Below are 20,664 nucleotides of genomic sequence, written 5' to 3' on the forward strand. Positions count from 1 at the left end.
CAATTAAAAGGCCACGGGCTAGAGAAATGCTCCATGTTACGAGTGCCTACCGAGGACCCAGTTTCAGTTCCCAGCACCCTTGTCCGACAGCTAATATCTGCCTATATTTCCAGCTCTGGGAAGTCTTGACTCCTCTGGCCTACAAGAGAGCTGTACTAACATGCATATAGCCACACACAGAAACACATAATTACATATAATTTCAAAACATATCTTTTTTAAAAAAATAACAGTTGTTTATATGTGTGTACATATGCATGTATTGGTTCTCACCTTACATACACTACATGGGCCCCAGGGATTGAACTCAGATTGGAAAGCTGAGGGGCAAGTGTCTTTACCCTGCATTGACTGCCCAAAAGCCCCAAGACTACTGTCCCGTATTGCCTTGAGAGCACAGCACAGAACCGGACAAAAGTCACTAGTCATCTATAGATACATCTTTATTAGTAATGAATCCTTCTCACCGGAGACCAGAGAAGTGACCTACAGTTCCATGAGAATTAAACATCATAGCAAGACATCAAAGCAAAATGTCAAAGTTTGGATGGAAGAAACTGTTTAGGACAATGTTTCAGAAACAATGTCTTTCAAATTCCTGGAAGGAGAATTTTGCAATTTTGTATTTCAGATTTGATTTTTCTGGTACTCTAACTCGGATCAACACACAGCTGCTTGGGATTTTCTGGACAATTAATCACCTTTACAGACGGAGCTGAATGCACCACCTGTTCTGCCACCTAAGTTAACGTGGCCTCCGTGAGGACAAACTATGCTAAAGTTCATCTGATTTTTCAAACAGCATCCTCACACAGTGTGGACGTCTGTGGGTTGTAGGAACAGATAAGGTTGAGAACACTGGCTAAGTAAGGGCAGTGAATGCAAAAGTGGGAAGGGTGCATGCATGAGGGAGAGAGGAGCCTATGCATGACTCAGTAAACAAAATTTTCATATCTATTGATTCAATAATTCTTTAGAAAGTGGACTTCTGCAAAATGACTTCAGCTGACGAACAGTAGCAGAAAACCAGCAACAGATTCACTGGAGATTTAGATCAACTGGATTTGGAACACATGGACTTAGAGGTAGAGACATGTTGGCACATGAAGAATGGATAATCAAACCAGTGTGGTCTGTTAAGCTTCTTGGGCCCCATGGTTAGGGGCAAATTGCAACAGTTTTTAGCACTGAGGAAAAGAAGAATAAAGGCCGCTTTGTTGAAAATCCCAGTCACCAGGAAATACTGACATCCTCTGCAATGCACGTCAACTCTCAGGGGCACTGGCCATCAGCATGGTTAGACAGCTGTGTCATCGTGGTCTCTGCCTGGCAAGAGAGAAAGAACTAGATTTTACAGCAAAAATTAGCTCCCCCTCCTTTTCCACCACCAGAACTTCTCTCTCTCTCTCTCTCTCTCTCTCTCTCTCTCTCTCTCTCTCTCTCTCTCTCTCTCTCTCTCTCTCTCTCTCTCGTCATTTAGATGCATTTGTCACAGGTGATTGTGGAGCTGCTAGGGAAAACAAGGACAAAGTGGAACAGTGAGGGGAAAGAATGATGCTAGCAGGCTTTGGCCAGGCCAGGAAGATGCTAGCTCACAGCAGGGGGAGCTGGGGAAATGACATTTTCTTTCTGTTTCATTCTTCATCTCAGCATGAACTGCTAAGCATGGTTTAGAATAGAAGCCACTGGGTACCCCTAGCTGTATTTAGTGATTTAGAACTCAGCAAGAGCCCACAAGTTAACAATAGACACAGTGCTCACCAGCTGTGATGTTGAAAACAGGGATCCAAAGGTGGACATGGACTATCTGAGGTCTGGAGACTCCACTGTATACATTTAGGCCTCACTAGCCTGTGTCTATACTGAGTAACGAAGTTGCCAGAAGAATACATTGTTAATATATGAGCCTTGCAGCCTCTCAAAGAACTTTTATGTTAAACCATCATCACTTTCTTTTTCCATAAAAGAAAACACCTGAGTCTTTCTGTGTACTGAGTGCTTGGAAGCTTGCTAGCTCTATGGGATGAGGACAGAGAAGTTGCTCATCAGAATTTAAGGAATCCTGGTGTTAGTGTAAAGCTGAAGGTCCATTAAGGGAAAGCTTTTGTCTCCTAAAAGAAAAGTGGAGTCTATCTCTCAGTGAAAACATGCCATTGTATCCTGGTTTAAGAGTTGATCCAATTGGGCCTACCAATCACCTGGCCAAAGGACCACCCTTCAGGAAGGCAGGCATACCTCAAGCCATGCTAAGGAGATGGGAATAATCTTCCTTTAATGAGATGATCTTTTCCTACCCTACTCCTGATGTCTTACAGACATGCAACTCTATAGGCCTGCCTGATTTTCTGAATTACTCAGAAAAGCTCAGCTTTTTCTTTTCTTCTGTCCGTTCTAAGCAAGCTTTCCCTCACAGTCTAATTCCTCTAACATTTCCTTTCCCGACTTTCATGTTGGCTTAGCTCAAAGTACATGTCTTTTCCTTTCTTCTATGTCTGTATTCCTCTTCTGGGCAACTGTCAAGATTTACAACAGGCTCGCCCTGAGGCTTTTCTTTTGAATTCTAGTAGAATTGTCCTTTTGAGTCCATTCTTAAGTTCTTTTATCTGTAAGGCTAAGAACCCTGAGGAGACCCCTGATTCTCTCCACATCACTGGCTCCTTATAGTCTTGCTTTCTGTTTATTCCTTTGGAAGTGCATTCAATACTTCCCAAATTTCCATCCTTACCTAGCTGGGTTTGTGTCAGCCAGCCCCTGTTGTGAGAGATCCTCTTCTGTCATCCTTAGGCAACATCCAACACCTCACTCCCCTCTCTGGCACATCCCATCACATTAGAGTACTTGCTCCTGGATTTATTTACTCGTTTGTGGTTTGTCTACTTCTATGGACTGTGCCACGTTATCTTTTTGTGTATTTAGGTCTAGAACTATGTGTAGTGCAATACATCAAGGCACACGGAAAGGAGTCCTCTCATTGCTATAGTTCACCCCTCTGTAAAACGTAAAATCCATTAATAAGTGTCATCTCAGTTCCTCAAATCACCCCAACCCACAATGTCCTCCTACAGCATAGTGGAAAATGGCAGCAGACAGCCACTGTCCCTCAGTGCCATGACCCAGCCTCACCTGCCACCCCTTTTATAACTGCAGAGCTCCAATCTGCTTCAGCCGAGACATCAGCTCCCCAGTCTGCTGCATGGAGATTAGATCACTGCATCCGCCTATGCAGTCTTTACCTATGAAGACCCGAGGAACCTGCAGAAACAGACAAGTCAGGATGGGTAAGGAGCCTTGTGACTAGTCCCCCATGCTAAGCTTTACAAATTGCTTTACAGTTTTCTCCTGAAGACTTTTTTTTTTTTTAAGAACAATGGTCTAAGCGTAGAAATAGTCATTTAAAAATGTTGAGTGGCTAGAGAGATAGCTCAGTTGTTAAGAGCACTGACTGTTCTTCCAGAGGTTCTGAGTTCCATCCCCATCAACCACAGGGTGGCTCACCACCATCTGCAGTGGGATCCAATTCTCTCTTCTGGTTCGTCTGAAGGTATCGATAGTGTACTTATGTACATAAAATAAATAAGTCTTTTTAAAAAATGTTGTTGAAGCCTGGTTGTAGCTCAGGGACACAGCTACTGAACATGCATTAAATCCTCAGCCCCAGGTGGGAAAAAGGTAAAGAAACATGTTTATCAGATTGAGTGAGTTTACATTTTTTTTTTTTTTCACTTTACAAACACACATCAGGAGCAAATTCTTTTTTGTTGTTGTTGTTTTGTTTTGTTTTTCTTTTTTTTGAGACAGGGTTTCTCTGTATAGCCATGGCTGTCCTGGCACTCACTTTGTAGACCAGGCTGGCCTCCAACTCAGAAATCCGCCTGCCTCTGCCTCCCAAGTGCTGGGATTAAAGGCATGCGCCACCACCACCCTGCAGGAGCAAATTCTTATTGGTGTACTGAGACCACTAGGCTGCGCTTCAGATTCCCTGCTCTTGGAGCCAGACCAAGAAGAGACCTTATACTGAACCTGGGCCATCAGGAGCATGCTTCTCTTTTAGTGCAGCTGGAAGGGAGGTCCAGGCTTATAAAACATTGCATCATCTGCTATTAAAATACAGGTTAGCTTTCCTCAATTAGAAGACAGTACTATGATCTTTTGAGTCTGCTTTAGTTCCTTAACCTTGGTAAAATACCTAAATGTTGAATCTCTGGGTCCAAGCATATTGGTCTGTTCTGGCTTTCTGGCCATACTGTCACTGTACTTGTAGAATGGATTCCTCTCAGTCACTGCCACTCCACAGAGCTCTGTTCAGACACTTGTCTGTCTGTCTTGTCACAGTTGAAGAGGACTTCAGACTCCCTAGGAAGGAAGAAGTGCCCTTACTGTGGCCAAGTAATTTCCAAACCAGGGCTGTCCCATAGAGGCTGAGAGGCCATGAAGAAAGGCCTCTTCTAAGGCCTGTGCATGATCAGGAAGTGACAGGTCCTCTAACACAGGGAGGGGAAGGGCAGACGGGGTGAGAATCGTTTTCAGAGCACCCTATTTTCCTCAGAATGTATAGACCATCTAAGTGAGTTATTTAAAATATAGGAAGGATGAGAAAAGAGGTTAAAATACTGTGGATAAATTCTAGTAGCATTTTATCTAGAGAGAGAAGGGAGTCTAGGTCTCCCTTGGGCTTTAAAATATAGAAAGCTGATAACTAAAGCAACATCCTGTGCCACAATCCAAATTAGTTAAGCTGCTTCCTTTGCCTGAGGAAAAAAAAAAAAAATCCCAGACTCCTTTTCAGGTAAGTCAGCCTGGTAAGTCTCATCAGTCCCTGCAGGGGGTGGCTCTATGTGGCTGTATGTGACTGTCAGAGATTTTGTAAAGGAAAGTAACACAATATTGCTTCCATTAGCTACAAGGAGAAAAATGCACAAACATGAGGCAAGAAGTCCCAAATTTCCATGGAACATTGGGTATTGTTTCTGAGGGAAGGAGGCCCCATGTTTGAAGAGCTTTTCGGTTTCTGGTTCCTCAGAAGTTTCTGTTCCTTTGTTCTGCATTTTGGGGGCAGTTATCCCAGTAACAGCAGGGACCTAATAGTCCTGTTGAAGGTAAGGGCTTGCTAAATAAAATTAATAAAATCCTTCTACGCTTTAAACAAGGAAACCATGTATTTATCCTTGAATGACTATTTTCAAAAAGACTCCAGCAGTCTTCGCTATTCCTACAGCTTTCCACCTCTCCATTTGTGTCTGTGGAAGTCAAAGGTTGATACTGAGTGTCTTTCTCGATCACTCTTCAAAAACAAAAAACAGACAGGGTGCCCTGCCTATCCTGTGCTGATATCAAAAACAGGCTATGAAGTAAAATTGACCCACTGAAGGTAAAATTATGAGGTAAAATTGATCCACTGAAGGTCTTAGCTAATGCCAGTGGCAATAATGCCCTGAAAACCAAGGGTCATCTCCTGGTTCCCCCATTGACTGTGAGTCAGAATTCTAGAAGGTCGGGTTAAATAAGACACAGACTTCTCTCAGATTCAGAAGAAATGAACTAAAGTCTGAGAACTTGAGTTTCTAAACATTTCCCAGGTGCTGCTCACCTTCAACCACTGGTCTACACAGAACAGCTCTTGATTTCTCCCAGGGTAACAGAGGGCTGGGACCCTCCGTACCCAACCCCGAGACAAGCCCTGAAACAGTATCTGACTGTTCCCCAGAATGGAGATTTTTGTACAAGTCTGGCAAGAAGCTAGGTTGCCTGAAAGCCTGAAAGAACTTTGGTGTCTCATCCCCGCTACAATTTGGGAATCAGCAAAGCTGCCTTCAATCAGGCTGAGGAAGAGGAGGAAACACCTGTCACTCAAATCTCTGGCCCACCCTCTTTTCTGGGAGGAAGCCAAGTCAGCTACTGCGGAGGAGAGGAAGAATCTTCACTCTAAACTAAGCTTGGTAACGCTGGTCTGAGCTCCTGGAGCAAGTTTTCCCAGCATCCTCTGTTCTCTAGGGTTTTCTTCCTCTTTGTGTGGAGGCCAAAGGTTGACTTTGAGACTTTGAGTGTCTTTCTTGATTACCTTTTTTTTTTTTTTAAATTGAAGCAGGGTCTCCTGCTCCACCTGTGCTGGGATTACAAGCAGGCTGTCACCTGTGCACAACTTCCTTCTCTTTCTGTTTATGCCTGTGAGGTAAACGCCGTATCCGCTGAGTCATCTTCCCAGCACCTACATCGCCCCTTCTGACCACTGTTGGGTAGGGTTTGAGCCAGTGGGCTCCTCAGATGCAGCTACACAAAGCCACTTCAACAGTTTCCTCGTCTTCTACCACAAACCACTGACTGCACTTGGATTCTGTGTGGCCCCAGAATGTCTCTCAGTTTAGTCCCTCCTGCAATCTTGTTCCTGCAGAAAAAAAAAATTCTTGGAAAGCAGCTGTATGTACAGAGGCAGAGGACCGGATTAGAGCGTCAGTGACCATGAAGCCCGTGGACTGCGGCAGTTTGAGGGGCAACTCCACAATTTATCTTGGATGACCTTTAACCTACTTTGCCCACCTCAGTGTCAGACCCAAGGAATGGATAAATACCTTTGGAACATACTAACTTAACAAAGCCTAACTGCTACCAGTCAAAGGGGTAACAAAGCTATCACACAACACCTGAGGTCCATGGACTCAGCTATAACCTATTTCTTTCCTTCCATGATGTTCCTTCCAAGGTTTTTAAAAATGGCTTTATCTGGATCTCTTTATTTTGCTACTATAAAAATTAATCTGTAACTCCTTCCCTGGGTGTTTTGTTCCCAATTCTAAGAAGGGGCACAGTGTCCACTCTTTGGTCTTCATTCTTCTTGAGTTTCATGCGTTTAGCAAATTGTATCTTATATCTTGGGTATCCTAAGTTTTGGGCTAATATCCACTTATCAGTGAATACATATTGTGTGAGTTCTTTTGTGATTGTGTTACTTCACTCAAGATGATGCCCTCCAGGTCCATCCATTTGGCTAGGAATTTCATAAATTCATTCTTTTTAATAGCTGAGTAGTACTCCATTGTGTAAATGTACCATAATTTCTGTATCCATTCCTCTGTTGAGGGACATCTGGGTTCTTTCCAGCTTCTGGCTATTATAAATAGGGCTGCTATGAACATAGTGGAGCATGTGTCCTTTTTACCGGTTGGGACATCTTCTGGATATATGCCCAGGAGAGGTATTGCTGGATCCTCCGGTAGTACTATGTCCAATTTTCTGAGGAACCGCCAGACTGATTTCCAGAGTGGTTGTACAAGCTTGCAATCCCACCAACAATGGAGGAGTGTTCCTCTTTCTCCACATCCTCGCCAGCATCTGCTGTCACCTGAATTTTTGATCTTAGCCATTCTGACTGGTGTGAGGTGGAATCTCAGGGTTGTTTTGATTTGCATTTCCCTGATGATTAAGGATGTTGAACATTTTTTCAGGTGCTTCTCTGCCATTCGGTATTCCTCAGGTGAGAATTCTTTGTTCAGTTCTGAGCCCCATTTTTTAATGGGGTTATTTATAAGATACAATTTGCTAAACGCATGAAACTCAAGAAGAATGAAGACCAAAGTGTGGACACTGTGCCCCTTCTTAGAATTGGGAACAAAACACCCAGGGAAGGAGTTACAGAGACAAAGTTCGTAGCTGTGATGAAAGGATGGACCATTTAGAGACTGCTGTATCCAGGGATCCATCCCATAATCAGCTTCTAAACGCTGACACCATTGCATACACTAGCAAGATTTTGCTGAAAGGACCCAAATATAGCTGTCTCTTGTGAGACGATGCCGGGGCCTAGCAAACACAGGAGTGGATGCTCACAGTCAGCTATTGGATGTATCACAGGGCTCCCAATGGAGAAGCTAGAGAAAGTACCCAAGGAGCTAAAGGGATCTGCAACCCTATGTTGGAACAACATGATGTACTAACCAGAACCCCGGAGCTCTTGTCTCTAGCTGCATATGTATCAAAAGATGGCCTAGTCGGCCATCAATGGAAAGAGAGGCCCATTGGACTTGCAAACTTTATATGCCCCAATATAGGGGAATGCCAGGGCCAAAAGAATGGGAATGGGTGGGTAGGGAAGTGGGGGGAGCTATGGGGGACTTTTGGGATAGCATTGGAAATGTAACTGAGGAAAATATGTAATAAAAATATTAAAAATTAAAAAAAATATGAAAAAAAATTAATCAAACTGCTTTGATGTTGGAATATGGACATTGAAGTAACCCAGCGCTGTGCTCAGGCAACGTTCTCTCACTTGACTCTAGACTAACTCATCTTACTTGAGGCGGGAGCAGCTTTTGCACCAATGACTACAGTGACCAGAATGGCCCTTCCAAGGGTCAAATCAGGTCATTCCAAAGCTAAAAGTCCAGCAGCAGCCTTGCTCCCTCTAAACACAAAGTGGTTTATTAGAGAGATTAGAGGCCTTCCTAAGGTAGTAGCCAGTATACCTCAGGTCTAACTCTTCCTACTCTAACCCACTGTGGGCCTGACATGCCAGCCTCCTGTTTGGTCCATGACACACTAGTCCACCATATGCTAGCCCTTATTTTTGGTCTTCTTTTTCTTCATCTTGGTGAGGACCCATTGGTTCCACTTAAAACAGTCACTTGCTGCCTCCACCCTGCCTCCCCTCCCATAGTTAATTTTATTCGTAAACAGATCACTGCTGCCTCCCAGATATACTATCAAATCATTTGTCTTCCCCCCAAAGTGCATATTTTTCAAAATATAGGAAATTTTCATGACTGTATTTCCACTATGCAGAAATGGGTCTGGTACATTATAGATGCTGAAAAGTATCTGTTGTATCCAGAAAAGTCATCCTATGAATGTGAAGGAAAAGGTAAGCCTCTGTAGACAAAATGGAGACACTTTGCTACGAAAACATTTGCTCTATAAGAAGCATCCAAAGTTCTATCAGAAGCCCGTCAGGAACAGCGGAGCTTTGGAGAAATAACAGATGAAAAACATTGGAGGGAGCCACAGGAGGTAGACTGATAGACTAAGGACTGTTTCTGTCATCAGGTCCTGCTGAGTTCCTACTGTATACCAGAGCCCATGGGTCACACAGAACAAGTGAAACAGCCAACTACTCTCAAATTCTCATTCTTAAAATGTAAACACAACCTTATTCAGCACCAGAAGCAGTGAGTTGGAAACATTTGTGCTTCCCTCAAAAGAGATGTATTTAGATTTGGACTCAAGAACCTGCTGGGGATAGGGAGAATGTATACAGGATCAGGGATATGGCTCAGGATACAGCAGGAGTACCGATCTTCAACGACCATGTAAACAGTCATGCATGGCACAGGAGCTCACTGGCTACCTTCTAACCAAAATGGCAAGAGTACAGGTTCACTGAGAGACCCCTCCTCAAAACAGCTAAGGTGGAGAATGACTGAGAAACATCCTGAGGTCAGCCTCAGGTACGTGTAAACACACAGACACACACACACACACCTTTTATACTTTTAAAGTTGAAAGGCCACTGCAAAAATAGTGTTGCTTTACAAATCAATGCAAACATTTGTTAAATGAAGAAATTTTGGTTTTTGTTTGTTGGTTTGTTGGCTTTGTTTTGTTTTTCTTTTCTCCAGAACCCGTGCTGCTCAGCTAAGAACAGCATTTTCTTTAATTCTGTTGTAACTGGGACCATCTACAGATCTTACACCACCTCTGCTGTTATGAGGCAACTAATGTGGAATTTGACCTGAGCATGGGATTGTCTGAAGTTCTCCCAGGCAATCCCACTCTACAGGAGGATGTCTGGTGGGAGCTGGAGCAGGGCCTGGAGGGTCTATACACCTCTCTTCCCTGTCCACTCTGCTGTGTCCCTGCTCCAAGATCTCGTCCTATAGCTGTAAAATACACACTTATGGTTGGCACTACCATGCAGATTTTTGAATGAAATAATTCCCAATGCTTTACACTAAGATCCCAGAGAAAACCATTTAAGTCGCACTAAAGCTCAAGTAGAAAATGTGTTTCTTCCAACACTGCCCTGCAATGTGCTCCTGAAAAGAAGTGAGCTTGTGGGACTGCTCTCTCAGGAAAGGGGATACTCTAAAAAGACCACCCATACCTCTCCCTTTAGTTATCAGACTGTGTAAAAACAAAGAGCCTCAAACCCCCACCCCCACCCCAAGCCGGAGCTGGGTTGAAGTCCTGGTGCTAGTCAGTGGAGAAGCCCACCTCACAGGAAGAGAATTTCACACAGTTCTGACCCCTGGAGAAGCAACTGGACCTGAGACTAAGGTTGAGTCAGGGATAGTGGGGGAGGGCTGGGTCTGGGGCTTTCACCTGGACCTGGCCTGCAAACCCCGGGCTTTCCATTTAAGAAGATGACAGGAGATTCTTGTTAAGAAGGGAGATAGTAACTTATCAGCTAGTAACTCATCAGTAACTTTTCAGCAGCTAGTGCTTATGCACGAGAGTGACGGACCTTAGTTTGATCCCCCAGAATCCACAGAAAAAAGCTGGGTGCAAATCACAATGCTGGGGAGATCTAGATAGGAAGATTCCAGGGGTGTTCTGGCTGCTAGCCAGTCCAGTCCAGCCTAGCCTGTGAACTCCAGATTCAGTGAAGGACGGTGTCTCACCAAAGTAAGGCTGAGAGTGATTAAATAAGTCATCCAACGTTAACCACTGGGCTGCTGTGTAAACAAGGGTACACAAACACACACACCATACATTTCATGGACTTGGGCATCCATGGACATCTGTATTTTTTCAGCTTCCCAATGAAGCCTCACTGAGTAAATTTCTTTTCTCTGCTTTTCACTGTCACGTGTCACTTGAGTTGGTATTGGAGGCAGGTGGCCAAGGTTCTTGGCTTGTTGGGGCTGCCTCAGCTTTGTCCCCAACACTCCAGTCAACAGTACAACAAGCTCACTTTCCAGCACTGGAGTCTGATGGGCTGGGCATTCCAGCAGCAAGCCCAGGCACAAAGAAAGCCTTTTCTGAGGAAGGAGGTGTTCTTAGAGAGCTGCATATGGATTTGTGGAACAGGATTTTGAAGTGCTCCCTCTAATCTTGCAGCCTGGGTCACTGAGGATGGATCTCCAAGGCAAGAATCCATCAGATCATACAGTAAGTTATCATGATAACCAGACCTGAAAATATCCTATAATTAAGGCAGCACAGGCAAAAATGGAGTCCAGGATTTACTTTTCTAGTGGGTGGGGCTAGGTAAGAATGAACAAACTAGGTGATAAAGAAAGAAAGCCTAGTGCAAAGAAAAGGAAGGGCCGCAGACCCCACTGAGATACATGCTAACAGGGGGAAGAGAGTGCCTATGGCCCCCATCCATAACATAAAAGCTAGAGATCACATCCAGCCTCGAAGCTGCCTCCTGCCTTGCCAGAAGAACATTGCCAGTTCAAAACAGTGCTTAAAACAAAGCCTTCAGACACACACTTAACTGACGCCAGCCCAGCTGTCAGGCCCACTGTCCACACACCAACCAGCATTCTGCCTTCTGGTCCTCCCAGGCAGTCCTGCTGCCCACTCATTTGAGCAGTGTCTTCCCTTGAGTCCCTCCCCCATACCCTGCAAAGTCCTCTGGCTGCTTTGAAGGACAGAGCCCAGGCAACGGCATCCTAGAAAAGGCACAGCTAGCTGTCTTACAAAGGTCTGGAAAGGAAACAGCAACACCCCAGGGCTTCCTTAGCATTTAAACACACTCACTGTTCTCGCTCCGGTGAGCTGTTGTAAATAATCTTGAATCGCACTGGTGTTGTTAGTGGCTGTGATGTCCACAAACTCCAGAAGACCTTGTTTGAAAGGCAGTTGATTGAGGATTTCTTGGGTCTTTCTGCAGTAGGGGCAGGTGGGCTTGATGAACACGACCACCTTCCCAGACTGGATCTTGCAGTTCACAAACTCCTGAGCCATGCTGACAGGCTGCAGCTTCTCCAGGGAGAAACGTGCAGTTGAAAGTAATGGTCCGGTAATGCAGCGGCGCTTAGCCAGCAGCTCTCTTTTAATAAGGAACCTCCTTGGAGGAGGAGTTACCAAGTAGGATGCTTCAGTTTTAAAGGGCCAGCCCCAAAGTCAGTTCATTTTGGTATGAGTCACTACTTCCTAGGCCTACCATTGCACACTGGCTGTTTAAACTATAATAGTGTGTAGGCCAAGCTGTCTTGTGTCCTCCCCAAGATCAGAACTAAGTAAGTCACCCTCTAGGGTAGCAGAGACAGCACAGACCAATTTCTGGGTAGGAGGCCCCAGGTCCTCTTAGAACAAATTCTCTCTCTCTCTTTCTCTCCCCCCCCCCCCCTCTCCTTTTGGAAACACGGTTGTTTTGAAAAATAAAAACACAGCCATTCAGGGAAGCTTTGGCTATTCATAGGAAGTGGGGACTGCATAGTGATTGGGCCTGTGGCACCAGCATGCTTTCTTTGTCCTGTAACGTGGGTACTTGTGTGATTAGTGGACTTGGTTCTTGGCATGTAAAAATGTGCTTGTCTGTACTTTCTCTCTGTCTTTGAAAAGTGGGGTGCCATGCTCTGAGGTCATGGTGAACAATGAGCCCTTTTCAGTGGCTTAGATTTGTGATTGAACTTTGCCACGGGGCCTACCTGTGAAGCTAAGCTTTTTAATAGGGCCTCTCTTACTCCAAAAGCCTTAGGGCTGGTGACCTTTGAATAGCAGCTCAGTAAGAAACAAATTCTCCCATAACCCCTGACCTGAGATTCCAGACAGAATGTGGATCTTTTCCTGTCTGACTTGTTTTGACAGTGAGCTGAGGTGCTTTGGGAGGTGGTGCTGAGGTAGATAAGCAAGTCAAAGAGAAAACTCCTGCCAGACTGAAGCACCTTTCCAAGCAAGCAACCAGTTCCACAGTAGAACCAGAGTATCTTACAGGAGGTCAGACTAGAGTCATGTCCTGGTGACGGCTCTGGTGCACATTGTGACCAAAGAGAAGTAAACTGACTTCTGGGGGCTGCTTTCTTTGTCACTCTCACTGTTACCAACATCAAATGGCAAAATAACAGTCAGGTGGTAATAGTCAGGGCCACAGAAGGAGCCGAGAGAGAGCTCTGCCAATGGAGAAGCGGCCCGGCTGCATGGCTGAGGTGGCTGGCCCATGGCAGGGTTGTAGACCTCTCAGCCCATAGCTTCCCACAATTCTGAACAAGTTTAGGGCTAGAGTTTGCATCCTGCTCATTTTCTTTATCTCAACCTTCTGATGCCAGCTGTTTCAAGGACCTCTTGACGGTTCTTGCTGTTCACATGACCCTGGGGAATAAGCACCCAGCTCAGGCTGTTCCTTTAGAGTCTTTCTCTCCTTCTCATTTGTCTGGTCTTTCCCTTCCTCCTTTTCCTAACAATCTGACTCTCTCATCTATCTCAAAGACCATTTTGAGAACCACCATGACCTTCTGTCTCTTGCATTCTGCCCTGTCTCAATATTTGCCACTCCTGTTTTCCTTACCTCCTCTTTTGTTGCAATCTGACCTCCTTATCTCTCTCTGCCTGTTGAAATGCCTCAGTTACTTAAGCATCCTAGAACCAGTGTGAATTTATCATGTGCAGAAATGTGGGGACCTCCCAAGACCTGTATAGAGTCACGTGGGGCTTGGAGTCTCATGTTATGCCTAACTCCAAACTCCAGACAGATGAAGATCCTTGTCTGAGTATACTGTTTCTATAATTTTACAACATCTGATTTTCAGTCTACTATATTTACCTGAAGTCTTATAAATGATAGTTCCTGGATACAGGAGAACTCTATTGTCTGTCCTGCAGTTCAGGTTGAGACTAATACCTGAGCTTTTACCTAATATTTAATAATATGTGGACCTCCCCTCCAAGACTCAGGAAAGCATTGTCCACTGAGAAGCCCTGCCTTCAGCCTCTCAGACTTAGTGCTCAAACTGCCCAGCTTTCTGCTCAGCCTCTAAGCGCAACTTAGAGGGCCACAGAAGTAAGGGCCTTATGGCTAGGACAGAAAGTTAAAGGCATCTTTACTGTCCTCTGCAGTACATGGAATAGCCAAGCTCTCCTAGTTTTGCCTCCTAAGTCTGAACACAGACTACTCCAACTGAATGCTGCACTGTTCTTGGGGGCCCAGCCCTCCTGGTTCCTTACTTGGTGTCCTTACACCTTGCAGTCTGCTCTGTGGTACTGCTGGACAGGCTTTAGACAAGCTAGCACTACCACTTGTGGGGCTTTGATAATATAAGGATGGGTGCATTTTTTTTCCTACTTGTTCTTAAAGAACTTTATAGATGACAGAAAATTATTTTAAAAGAGCAGTGAGGGGGCTGAAGAAATAGCTCAGAGGTTAAGAGCACTGGCTGCTCTTCCAGAAGACTCAGGTTTGATTTCCAGCATGCACATTATGGCTCATCACAGTCTGTAACCGAGTTCTGTAGGATTGCACACTACTTCTGTCTTCCATGGGCACCAGGCATGCACATGATGTACAGACATACATGTAAGCAAAATACCCATATGCATAAGAATGAAAATATAAAAACAGTGACATATGATGGTTAGGGCACAGTTTATCATGTGAGCTTAGCTGGGAGGCACTCAGTCTAGTAGGAAAGAAGTGTGTGCTCTGCAGTCCTTCTCAGTAGAGCTAATATAATATGGAGCTGTGTGACTCATCAGACTAACAGAAGGTAACAGCAAAGACAATGGTCCTTATGTGTCTACTCCTGAACTAATCCAATCAATACTTATTAATCAGTTACCCTGGGCCAGACACACAGGTCCTCATATACAATTCCATCCTTAGGAATTCATAAGAAAGTTGGGGATACTGTCAGGAGAATGGTGTGATGCCTTGTATATGCTTGGCTCAGGGAGTGGCATGATTAGAAGGTATGGCCCTGTTGGAGTAGGTGTGTCAATGTGGGTGTGAGCTATCAGACCCTCACTCTAGCTGCCTGGAAGTCAGTCTTCTACTAGCAGCCTTCAGATGAAGATGTTGAGCTCTCAGCTCAGCCTGTGTGTGTGACCGTGAAAGGTAGCCTGGTCCCTGGCTGACCTAATACTAGAAGCCCCAGAGCCCCTGAAGGGATGGTAAGACCTTCACCTGCCCCAGGCACCAGACCTCTGTCACTGGTCACAGCCCCCCATAGATTTGTAGCAATGCCCCAAGCTCCTCCACGTGTAGAAGCGGAAAAGAACATGACCTATGGTCACGTAGACTCAAGACAGATCTCTAAGCTAATGAGGTACATAGAGGCCTGGAGGGCTTAGCCAATAAGCTTTCCTTCCCAGACATCCCTCCCTACAAAAGGTATTTAATCTCAGGCCCACGCTGAGAAGTAGGGTATGGCTTTATACATCTACTTTCCACCATAACAACAAGTGATTTAGAGCCATGGAACTGTCTCTTTTCATCATGATCTGCTGTGGGGAGCCATGGAGAAGGCCTTTGCCTACAGAGCTGCTGTCTAATCTCCTGTAGAAGGCCTCTCCGTACTCCCTGCCAATACTGCCACCAAGCTCAAGTCTGCCACCATCTGTCAAGCCAAAGACTATTCCCATGGGACCAGCCAAAGGTCACCCCTTGCCCCCTGGGCCTGGAAATCCAAGAGCCTGGGAACCTCACAGCCCCAAACTCTTCCCAGGCATGGGGACCCCCAAGTCAGCTCTGTGGCCGAGCAGATGTTGAACTCACAACCCTACATGCCTGCACCATGCCTGTCTGAATGCTGCCATGCTCCTACCTTGATGGTAATGGACTGAACCTGTGAACCAGCCCCAAATAGATATTGTCCTTTATAAGACTTGCCTTGGTCATGGTGTCTGTTCACAGCAGTAAACCCCAACAGAAGTTGATAGCAGGGGCTGGGGTATGGGTATGATAGGCCTGACCAGCTTTTGTTTGGAAGAATTTAGATTTGGGGACTTTGGATTAGAAAAGTAGTGGAATGCTTTAAATGGGCCATCCTATTAGGAATATAGAAGACTTTGTTGCTGAGAGTAATTTGAACTGAGCAGACCTGGCTCAAGAGGTTTCAGTGGGGAATTTCAATGTGTGGCCTAGAGACTAGTTTTGTGGGATTTTGGTGGAGAATGTGGCTGTTTTTTGCCCATTTTTGAAGTGTCTAGCTGAGGTTAAGGTAAAGAGATTTATATTAATTACATTGACAAAGTAAATCTCAAAAATCCAGCCTGGGACAGAGCCTGTTCTAGGTAAAGAAAAACTTAAATCCAGGCTTGGTGGACCACACCTTTATTCCTAGTGTTTAGGAGACAGGCATGCAGATCTCTTGAGTTCAAAGTCGGTCTACAGAACAAGTTCCAGGACAACCAAGCTTAGACAGTGAAGTGTAGCCTCCCTCAGCCTCGAAGCAGGTTGATCCAGACTTTGACCTTGCTGCCACTAAGAAAGAGATTACCTAGGGTAGAGCCTTCTGACCTTGATGGCTCTATTTGCTCTTCTCCAAGACTCTGCTTCCCGTTGAAAGGTCCTTGACACACCCTGTAGATCGCCTACTGGCTGGCTCCAAGCATCAAGAATGGGCTAGCGGGGGATGGGCCTACCCTCTTTATAAGCAAGGACTCTCAGTAAACTTCAGAGGCTTTGAACAGAAAGGTTTGTCTTGGCCTCTCTTTTCTCCGTCTGATCTCTTTCAGGCCCAGCCAGCCTTTCAGGGGAACCCAGTTCACGTGGCCGCAGGAATTGGAAAACAAAAAGCTGGTGATATTTTTCCAGCCCCAACAAGCTGCAAAACTGGGCAGCCTGGGCAATTTGCCTCGGGCTGTCAAGTATAGCAGGGACTACTGGGACAATTGATGCTGACTAGCTAGAACTAAGAAATTAGTGGTGATTAAGAAGAGATCAGCATCACTGAGGTGAAATCTTCTGGGAAGTATTTTCTGAGAGCACAAAGAATCTGTGTTCCAGAGATAGTTGTACCTCATGCTATAGCTATACTTGGTAATGTGTAAGAGTCACCCAAGTGGTACTGATTTTGAAGGCACGAACAGTTGAGGCTCCGCACTGTGAGAGGCCATGAAAGGCCACTGGTGAAGGCGCTGCCTCAGTTGCAGTTGATGGCCCAGGACTGAAGAGGTAATGCAAAGTAGTTGAGGCTTGGCACCATGAAGAGAGTCCATAAGAGGCTATTGATGAAGCCCAGTTGCAGTGGAAGACCCCAGGGTATTGGAGATGCCATATCATAGGATGATCACCAGGAACAGCAGCAGCAGTGGAGTGTATCAGTCTGAGCCTAGAGTGCTACAGAGGGCAGAGCTGGAGAAGTGATGCCAAACCTTTGGAAGAGCCCAGAAGGTCATGTGTGGATCCCAGACATTGAAACAAGAAGCTGTGAAGTTGAAGTTGAGTTGAAGACCCCTAGATGTTCGAGATGCCAGAGCTGTGGGATATCTGCTGAGGAATTCTAACAGGGAGTGAAAACAGCCAAGGAGAAAGAAGTTTGTTGCTATCAACAAAGATGAAAAGGAATTGGAGATCTGAAGAATGCTTTGACATCAGATATGGAGATGCAGAGTTTGGAGTTTGTCCATCTGGTTTTCTGTCTTGCTTTGGGAATTACAGTTAAGTGATTGGATGAATCTCAGAATAGACTTTGAACTTTGGACTTTTAACATTGTTAAGACTGCTATGGATTATGGGGACCTTTGAAGTTGTATTAAATGTATTTTTTATTATGCTATGTTTAGGTATGCCCCCCATAGACTTATATGTTTGGACAAGCCTATGGGGGCCAGGGAGTGGAATGTGATGCTTGGGAGTCTATGCTCAGGAGTGACACTATTAGAAGGTGTGGCCCTGATGGAGTAGGTGTGTCCTTGTGGGTATGGACTATAAGACCCTCACCATAGCTGCCTGGAAGTCAATATTCCACTAGCAGCCTTCAGATGAAGATGTAGAACTCTCAGCTCTGCTTGCGCCATGCCTGCCTGGATGCTGCCATGCTGCCACCTTGATGATAATGGACTGAACCTCTGAACCTGTAATCCATCCCCAAATATATGTTGTCCTTGGTCATGGTGTCTGTTCACAGCAGTACTGACTAAGACAAATGGGCACAAATATTATCAACTCTGCAGGATGATACAATAGAGGTATATAAGGACACAAATGAGAGCAGTTAGATCACCAGGAGAGTGTTAAAGGAAAGTGTCCCTAACAAAGAAGAGCCATATATCAATTTTCAAAAATATAACTGTAAGGGTACATCTCTCAGGAAACAAAATAAATTAGTAAGCAAACTTTGATCCCAAGTAGTGAATGAAATGCTTTGGAGCAAGGAACTCTTACAGAGTCTATCCAATCTTGCTTCAAAATTATCTTGACTTCAAAATTATCTTGATAGGCTAAATTGGCTCTAAGGGTCCCTCAGAGGTTGGAGGGATGCCATGGCTTACTTCCAAGCCACAGTTGCCTTTTAGGTATATTGCTGGAGGATTCAGATGAGAAAGCATGTTATCAGATGGTTTGTGGCTGTGCCCTCTGAAATGTTGGAATGTTCTATGGTTCTTCTCAGATCTGACTATGGGGGATCATTAACTTTGACCCACAGATTTCTCAGGGCACTTCCTCATCTTCTACCTGTTCTCTGATATCAGTAACACTGACAGCCACACACTATGTGCTGACCCTGTGCTAGTCTTACTCTAAGAACTTAATACAAGCAATTTTAACTCACAGCAACTTTTAAAGGTAGATCCAAAATTGACTGAGTGAAAGGGTCTCTGACCTGGAAGACATGAAATTCAATAAATGTCATGAGCATCAGCTGTTTCTAAGCAGGCCCTGCCTTACATTTAGACAGTTTCTTTCACCATGGTTTCTAAGATCAATATTCAGTTTGGGTATGGAATCTTAAGTTATCACCCTAAAGTTCCTGGGCATTACTTTGGTTTCTTGCTCCCATGTTAACTTCAAGACCCTATACATGTGGGCTTTGTGGACACACTTATTGTCTTATTATTGCTTTTGAATTCATGGAAGGGAATAGTCTCAAACAAAATCAGGCAAAATAAACTAAAATTTAGATGGGGGGATTCCTTTACTAGAGACTCCAATAGAGAAGGCAGATTTTATTTATTATGTCCTTTACCAGCCCTTGGTGCTGAGGCACAAAATCTGCAGAATATTCATCTGATTACCATGGAGATTCAGTTTTCTCATTCTGAAACTAGAACTATGTGCTTGGTATGCAAGATTATGAAACAGAAAGAACTTCTTAACAGTGAGTTCAGGTAGGTGAGATTCCTATCCTAAAAGATTATCTTGCCTGGGAGGCTGATATTGGGGTGGTTTATGTACAAGATAAGGGTAACAGCCTGATGGGCACCTTCACACAGGTCAGGGGTTATGGTCAAGTCTTATACTTGTGACCCTAATTATTCATCAATAATCTGCATAACTTAAGGACGAGAATTATTTCCTCAGGCTGTTTTTATCACTGATCTGTGACATCCACCAAGACCTTCTTGCTGATCACCAAACTCACAGTCATAAGAGTAAACAGACTTCAACCAACTTTTATGACACGTAAGGGTCAAGGGAACTCAAATAGGGAGCCAGGTTTTCAAGTTCTGGCTTAGCCCCATCTCTGAGATGGATGTGTTGGGATTGGAGTGTGAATGACTTATTTGGTCTGGGGTGTGTATTCCTTCTAACAAGTTTTGAGGGCAAAGCAGATAGATTTAGAACTCATAACACTATCTGAGCAAGAGTTTAATGTCTCAGCTCTTGTAGCTTTAGTCACTAATTGAGTTTATTAGGCTATTTCTCATATGAAGTAACAAAGCCCAATTAAACTCAGTTTTGATCAGAGAGGTTAATTTTTCTCATTCTCGGGAGTTCATGGACAAACAGTTGGCTCAGGAGAGAAAAGATGCCAGAGCTCAGGGAATACGGTCTCTAAGATTCTCTTGGTCTATTTCTCTTGATTACAACAGAGCTACACATCTAGCCTTCTTTCACACATTTCCGTGTTAGGTAGTAGGCAATAGAAGGGGCATAGACTCAAGAAAGCCCCGAAGGAGTGTGTATTTTGGCCACGGGCACAGCCATGTCAAAGACCAAGGCATCGGGACCATGAGAAGTTGACAAAACCGTTCCCCATCAGAATCCGTTTCAGAAAAGCAAAGCCTTTGTCTGTCCAAGTATGACTGATTGATCGGTGTGTACAATAACTAGCAACTGCAGCTTCCTCCTCCTGCTTTGTATTTACAACCTGAGCCTCCTCCTCTATGACCTCCTACAGAGACTGAGCCCCTCCCCCTGCACTATACAACATAAACACCCTGGAGGTTCTGGGTTGTATCGATAGTAGGTGCCACGCTACCAGAGGACACACCATACTTTTCTGTACATGTGTCTGTGTGTCTGTTCTTTCTTCATTCCCCAAGTACCCCAATCTGGGTCTCAGGACCCTAGCCACATGGGACATGGTAGATGGGCATTCCAGGTATATGATTTTTCCTAGCAGAGTTCTCCTTTCCATCTTGAGTGACAACTGGTTCACATGCCCACCCCAGAAACAGTTCTGTTGCCTAGACATCTTGCTGAAATGCCTACTCGTATTGGAAATTTGAAGAAGTCTCACCAGACTAATCACATTTACCAGAGAAGTTGGAGTCCCCCCTTGAGGTTCTTGGTTTACTAATAGTAGAGTTTAAGAAGGAACTCAAAAGGAAATTTGAGGACAGTGT

At 44.7% G+C, this 20,664-nt stretch overlaps 1 protein-coding gene across 1 annotated transcript; it reads right to left on the minus strand.

Moving 5' to 3' along the window:
- Window positions 1-425: 425 nt before the first annotated feature.
- On the minus strand, window positions 426-11,974 carry Glrx (glutaredoxin). Its single transcript, XM_021180442.3, has 3 exons — window positions 11,695-11,974; window positions 3,124-3,252; window positions 426-1,326 (listed from the first exon to the last, which is right to left on the minus strand). Exons 1-2 carry the CDS (start codon window positions 11,899-11,901, stop codon window positions 3,136-3,138), a joined length of 324 nt encoding a protein of 107 aa, XP_021036101.1. The 5' UTR covers window positions 11,902-11,974; the 3' UTR covers window positions 426-1,326; window positions 3,124-3,135.
- Window positions 11,975-20,664: the final 8,690 nt, after the last annotated feature.

The sequence above is a fragment of the Mus caroli genome, unplaced genomic scaffold, assembly GCF_978045245.1.
Source record: "Mus caroli unplaced genomic scaffold, Mus_caroli_1 scaffold_15, whole genome shotgun sequence".
Lineage (NCBI taxonomy): Eukaryota > Metazoa > Chordata > Mammalia > Rodentia > Muridae > Mus > Mus caroli.